The sequence below is a fragment of the Chrysochloris asiatica genome, unplaced genomic scaffold, assembly GCF_000296735.1.
Source record: "Chrysochloris asiatica unplaced genomic scaffold, ChrAsi1.0 scaffold00168, whole genome shotgun sequence".
In the NCBI taxonomy this organism is placed as follows: domain Eukaryota; kingdom Metazoa; phylum Chordata; class Mammalia; order Afrosoricida; family Chrysochloridae; genus Chrysochloris; species Chrysochloris asiatica.
The window spans coordinates 2456481-2463380 of record NW_006408686.1 but is presented as its reverse complement, the minus strand read 5'-3'; the positions used below and the strand labels follow the sequence as shown (position 1 = coordinate 2463380).

Here is a 6900-nt window from a genome sequence, read left to right as displayed (position 1 = left end):
AGCTTGTAGCTGGTGTCTCTTCCTTTCTTTCAAGATAAAGGTTCCATCCACAACTCGGTGACCAGAAAAACTGATGGTGCCTGGCCACCATTACCAACTATCCAGAAAGGGATCATATTAGAGGGTCCTGGACAGAGTGTGAGAAAATGTGGAACTAAAAATTATTTAACAATTGTTGTGTGCCGTGGAATTGGATCCGACTCATAGCGACCCTGCATAGGGTTTCTGAGGCTGTAAATCTTTTCAGGAGCAGAAAGCCTCATCTTTCTCCAGCGGAACAGCTGGTAGTTTCAAACTGCTGACCTTGAGGTTCACAGCCCGATTTGTAACCACTACGCTACCAGTTGTTGTTGTTGTTAAGTGCCATTGAGTCGGGTTCCGACCCATAGCGACCCTGTACAGGGTTTCTGAGGGTGTAAATCTTTACGGGAGTAGAAAGCCTCATCTTTCTCCCGCGGAGCGGCTGGTAGTTTCGAACCATTGACCTTAAGGTTCACAGCCCGATTCGCAACCACTATGCTACCAGAGCTACCAGATGTTCTTGAAAAGAAAAATAAAAGACTGGGTTTACTTGGTCAGAAAAAGACCAGATGAACCTGAGACTATGGCCCCCTACCACCGTTAAGGTCTGGAAAAGAACTCACCCTGATGGCCCAATTTTCAGCCAAGCAGTAAATAGCTTTATTGTGGGAACAACAAGAATAACAAGGTCTGCTCCCCATGGAAAGGTCAATCATTCAAAATCCAAAGGGCAACATTGTCCTAAGGCCAGAGTTGAGAAGGGATGGGAAAGTGAGTGGAATGCAAACAGGAACCACAGGGAGGAAGCCAATAATAAATAATTGTCCAATGGAGGGGAATGTAATCACCGAGAAATGAAACAAAATATATGATTTGTTGAATGTAAAATGATGATCTGGTCAGCAAACCTTCACTCAATTCACAATTTAAAAAAAAATTTAAAAGTTGAAAACAAAAAGGTTTGCAGCTGCCAAAGATACCTTTGTTAAAGAAAATGTGTAGCAAGAGTTGTCAAAATAGCTTTTGGCTATTGTGAAAAGTGTGGCAATTAACATTGGTCTACAGGTTTGTTTGCAATCCTTTCAAATCTGTTGGGTTATAACTTGGATTGGGATTGCTGGGTCATGTGCCTGGTGAGGTGATGTAGGGTAAATGCTGGGCTGCTAATCATGAGATCAGTGGTTCAAACCCACCAGCTGCTCCTCGGAAACCCAAAAGAGTCACACTATAAATCGAACTGACTAGATGCATATAACAGTAACATGATAGTTCTATGTTCAACTATGGAAAGATTTTGAACAACTTTGGGTGTTAGAAAGAAAAAGACCTCTCTGGGCACGTGTGAAGGAGCCCTGGTGGTGCAGTGGTTAAGCGTTTGGTTGCTAACTGAAAGGTTGACCGTTTAAACAACCAGCTGTCCCAAGGGAGGAAGATGTGGCAGTGTGCTCCCATAAAGACTGTTGTTGTTAAGTGCCATCGAGTCGGTTCTGACTCATAGTGACCCTGTATAGGGTTTCTGAGAAACGGCTGGTGAATTAGTACCCTTGACCTCATGGTTCAAACTGACCTAGCAGTCTAGTGCTTATCCTACAGAGCCACACCAGAAGTCCCGTAAAGATTACAGCCTTGGAAACTCTACTCTATCTTGTTAAGTGCCGTGGAGTCGGTTCTGACTCTTAGCGACACTGTATAGGGTTTCCGAAGAGCAGCTGGTGACTTTGAACCACTGACCTAGGCGTTCAAACCGACCTTGTGGTACAGTGCTTATCCTACGTCACTACACCAGACCTCCACTCTCGCCTCTTGTTGTTGCTAAATGCCGTCGAGTCAGTTCCGACCCATAGCGACCCTGAACAGGGTTTCCGAGGCTGTAAATCTTTACGGGAGCAGAAAGCCTCATCTTTCCCCCCTTCGGAGCAGCTGGTAGTTTGGAACTGCTGACTTTGTGGTTCGCAGCCCGATTCGTAACCACTATGCTACCAGAGCTCTTTCCCACTCTCTCCTAGAGGATAGTAATGAGGTTATTTTGTTTGGTGTCCATGTGGGATTCTGAGGGCCCAAGGTGATATCCCATGATGCTGGGAGGTGGGGTTCCTGCCCCACCTCAGGCCCCGCCCCCTGACATCACTGTCACATTATTGCAGGAGAACATACTGTCCAATAAGCTGCTTCTTCCTATTATAATGGGTCCTAGCAACAGGGGGGGCCTGACCCCGGTGGCTAACAGGGCAGGAGACCCCACCAGCAGGGAGAGTGTGAGGGGAGAGGGAGAGCCTGCAGGACAGGTGAGTCACTGAGGACCATGAGGGCAGGGCTGTCTGGCTAGGCCCTTGGGGCTGACCAGGCCCAATCCCAACCTTTTCCTACTCCATTTACACCCTATGACCCCGACTTTTCTGCTCCTTGCAGCTTGGACCTGTCCCAGGGCCTCTTGCCCCACCCAGGCCAGACCATGAGATGGATTAGGGAGAGTGGGAGGGGGAGGGGGAAGAGAGGCACATAGGAATATCCCATCTGGTGGACGCAGTGAGGCAAGGGCACAGTTCTGCCAGGTGGAGTGGGACGGAGAGGAGAACAGGAGGGGACAGACAGCAGCAGGTTGAAGGAGTCCGGGGGCCTGGGTTTAATTGGCTTGACTGCCAGCTGAAAGATTGCTAGCTTGAACTCTCCATCACTCCGCGGGAGAAAGACGTGGCTGTCTGTTTCTGTAAAGATTAAAAACAAAACCAATAAAACAAATCCATTTCCGCTGAGTCAATTCCAACTTCCAGCAAAGCCTCTAGGACAGAGTGGAATTGCCTCATTAGGGTTTCCAAGGCTGGGAGCAGACAGCCACATCTTTCTCCTGTGGAACAGCTGGTGGTTTGAAATTCGGACTTTCGGGTTCGCAGTTGCCAAGTGCTGTAACCCTGATGCCATCAGGGCCTTGAAAACCCAACGGGTACGTTCCACAGTGTCCTACAGGTTCACTATCAGTTAGGATCAACTCGATGGCCCTAAAACTCGTTTAGTTTTTTTTGGGTTTGGTATCTTCATTTTGAAAGGAACTCTGGTAGCATAGTGGTTATGAATCGGGCTGCAAACCGCAAGGTCAGCAGTTCGAAACTACCAGCCGTTCCACAGGAGAAAGATGAGGCTTTCTGCTCTCGTAAAGATTTGCAGCCTCGGAAACCCTGTACAGGGTCTCTATGAGTTGGAACAGACTCCATGGCACACAGCCACCACCATCCTCATTTTGAAGGAGCTCTGGTAGCGTAGTGGTTACAAGTCACACTAGTTTGAAACTAACCACAAGGTCTGCTAGTTTGAAACTACCAGTGGTTCCTCGGGAGACAGATGTGGTTTTCTGTTCCAGTAAAGATTTACAGCCTTGGAAACCCTGTACAGGGTCACTATGAGTTGGAACTGACTCCACAGCACATAACCACCACCACCAACCTCATTTTGAGGAGCCCACGTGCAGCTGTGGGTTAAGTACTGGACTGCTAACCCAAAGGTCATTGCTTGGAACCTGCCAGCCACTCTGAGGGAGAAAGATAAGGCTCCCATAAAACATCACAGACTTGGAAACCCTAGGGAGCAGTTCTCTGTCGCACTGCAGGGTCACTATGAGTCAGAATTGTTTCAGTGGCAGTGAATTTGGTTTGGGTTGGTTTGATATGATGCCCATTTTACAGATGAGAAAAGTGAGGCAGAAAGTTGTTGAGTAACTTGCTTCTAATCACTCAGGAAGTATGTGGTATTGCCAGGATTTGAACCCAGGCAGACTGGCTCCCAGTGTCTGGACAGTCATTACCTTCTGCAGCGTCCCAGCCCACCCCCCATAACAAAAGTAGCAGCAGTCATGTGGGGCCCAGCATAGTTTGTGGGACCCTTATTCAAAAATGATGGAGAATTTTAGTCGAAAGCAGAGCATTCATGCATGGTGGTGGTAGTGATGTGCCGTGGAGTTGGTTCCGACTCATAGCGACCCTGTACAGGTTTCCGAGGCTGTAAATCTTTACAGGAGCAGAAAGCCTCATCTTTCTCCCGTGGAATGGCTGGTAGCTTGAGGTTCGCAGCCCGATTCGTAACCACTACGCTACCAGAGGACCCTTTTAAACATGGGTCCGTGGGGTTACCCTGCAGACAGTGTTTCAGGAGGTGGGCCTCTCACTATACCTGTTACCCAGAGAAGCAAACAGGCTCAGAAAAGGATTTATTTTTGCCCCAGGCCACATAGTGAGTTAGTGGCAGAGATGGGATAGAAATCCTACCAGTGACAAGTTTCAGAATAGAACTGGGTCCCATAGGATTTCCAGTGACTACTTTTTTGAAAGTAAATTGTCAGGCATTTCTTTCAAGGTGCCTTTGAGTGGACTCAAGTCACCAACCGTTCAGTCAGCCCCTGAGTGTGTGAAGCATTTGTACCACCCAGAGATTCCTAAAGCCCCCTGTTGTTGTTAAGTGCCGACGAATCAGTTCCAACTCACAGCGATGTGGTAGAGGGTTTCCGAGGAGCAGCTGGTGGGTTTAAAATCGCCAGCCTTGTGATTTTGAAGTCCAGCGACTTCATAGGACAGCCCCACACCAGGCGTCCCAAGGTCCCCTGACTCTCTCTAGAAATGTACTCCAGGTTCTTTTGTTGTGAATTGGGTGAAGGTTTATAGAGCAGACCAGTTTTCCATTGAAAAATTCAGACACATTTTGTTACTGCCATTGGTTGCAGTCTCCTCAACGTAACGTCACACATCTCACTTCCTCCCTGTGTTTCCGGTTGTCTTTCCTAACCTTTGTGAACCTGGACTCTTGTGGTGGACAGGGTCCTGGGGTCCCAGACAGACTGCCTTCACACCCCTGATGTTTACCTCTCCCCTCCCCAAGGCCCAGGCGGCACCAACGGCTCCCTTCTCCTCCTGCAGACGCCTGGGATCCAGCGTCCTGTAACTCTCCCTGTTCTGCCACCCTCTGAACGTTGGCCACCATGGCTACTTCGAGGTCGCAGGCAATGCCCGGGGAGGAGGAGACCACCATCCTGATGGCCAAGGAAGAGCTGGAGGCCCTGCGGATGGCCTTCGAGTCGGGCGACCTTCCCCAGGCCGCCTCGCGTCTCAGGGAGCTGCTGGCTTCCTCGGAGTGCACCCGCCTGGATGTGGGAGTCACCGGGGAGTCGGGGGCTGGCAAGTCATCCCTCATCAATGCCTTGCGCGGCCTGGGAGCCGAGGACCCGGGCGCGGCGCTGACGGGCGTCGTGGAGACCACCCTGCAGCCGTCGCCCTACCCGCACCCCCAGTTTCCAGACGTGACCCTGTGGGACCTCCCGGGCGCCGGCTCTCCGGGTTGCTCGGCTGACAAGTACCTGAAGCAGGTGGACTTCGGCCGCTATGACTTTTTCCTGCTGGTGTCCCCCCGCCGCTGCGGCGCCGTGGAGAGTCGCCTGGCCTCGGAGATCCTGCGCCAGGGCAAGAAGTTCTACTTCGTGCGCACCAAGGTGGACGAGGACCTGGCGGCCACGCGCACCCAGCGACCCTCGGGCTTCAGTGAGGCGGTGGTCCTGCAGGAGATCCGCGACCACTGCGTGGAGAGGCTGCGGGCGGCCGGCGTGGCCGACCCCCGAATCTTCCTGGTGTCCAACCTCTCACCGGCCCGCTACGACTTTCCCACCCTCCTGTCCACCTGGGAGCATGACCTGCCTGCCCACCGGCGCCACGCCGGCTTGCTGTCCCTGCCCGACATCTCGCTGGAAGCCCTGCAGAAGAAGAAGGACATGCTCCAAGAGCAGGTGCTCAAGACGGCCCTGGTGTCCGGTGTCATCCAGGCCCTGCCGGTGCCCGGGCTGGCGGCCGCCTACGACGACGCGCTGCTGGTCCGCTCGCTGAGGGGCTACCACCGCAGCTTCGGCCTGGACGACGACTCCCTGGCCAAGCTGGCCGAGCAGGTGGGCAAGCAGGCGGGCGACCTGCGCTCTGTCATCCGCTCGCCACTGGCCAACGAGGTGTCGCCCGAGACGGTGCTGCGGCTCTACTCACAGTCTTCGGACGGTGCCATGCGCGTGGCGCGGGCCTTCGAGAAGGGCATCCCGGTGTTCGGCACGCTGGTGGCGGGCGGCATCAGCTTTGGCACCGTGTACACGATGTTGCAGGGCTGCCTCAACGAGATGGCCGAGGATGCCCAGAGGGTCCGCATCAAGGCCCTGGAGGAGGATGAGCCGCAGCCGGAACTCAGCCTGGAGGCCGAGGGCGACAGCGCGGTGGAAAAACGGGGCGCTGGGGAGGGCGGTGGCGAGGAAGCCCCGCTCTCCACCCGCCGGAAGCTGGGTCTCCTGCTCAAGTACATTCTAGACAGTTGGAAGAGGCGTGACCTGTCAGAGGAGAAATAAGTGACACCCCCGCCCCCAACCCTTCTCACCCACAAACCAAGCCTTAACAAAACCAACTGAATGAAACCTCCAAAAGGCCAATGCGGCCACAATGAGGACCCCTTTCTGTGGCTTCAGGGAAGGGCCTGGGGTACTGAGGTGATAATGCAGAGAGCTTGCCGTCTAGAGTGGGAGTGTAAGAGAGGCAGGTGGACCCCAGTCCAAGGACACACTAACAGGATAGAAAGTGAAGGTGAAGAGGGAGGAGCAAGGTCTAGATGGTGGGCAGAGGGCTACTTGATCATCACCTCTCCCTCCCTGGTCCCCATGTGGCCAGGGGAGAGTTGTGGAGTCACCGGGCAGTCCAGCTTGGTTCTCAGACTAGAGCCACCTGTCAAACTGTGTGGATGACTGAGTGGGATTTGGGGGTCTGCTAAGGGTTTATTTCATTTCGATTTCATGTCGTCTTCTGTCATGTCCCAAAGGCCCCCAGTGGATGCTTCACAAGTGAAGTAACCGGAGGTGGGGTAGGGTGGGCATCC

General features: G+C 52.9%; 1 protein-coding gene across 1 annotated transcript; it reads left to right on the top strand.

Moving 5' to 3' along the window:
• The first annotated feature begins 2223 nt into the window (after window positions 1-2223).
• On the top strand, window positions 2224-6431 carry IRGC (immunity-related GTPase family, cinema). The gene is made up of 2 exons (XM_006871358.1): window positions 2224-2306; window positions 4923-6431. Exon 2 carries the CDS (start codon window positions 4985-4987, stop codon window positions 6377-6379), a length of 1395 nt encoding a protein of 464 aa, XP_006871420.1. The 5' UTR covers window positions 2224-2306; window positions 4923-4984; the 3' UTR covers window positions 6380-6431.
• The last annotated feature ends 469 nt before the right edge of the window (window positions 6432-6900 follow it).

Excerpts from the sequence above, each read along its gene's own strand:
- IRGC (XM_006871358.1), top strand. The coding sequence starts at position 4,985 with ATGGCTACTTCGAGGTCGCAGGCAATGCCCGGGGAGGAGGAGACCACC.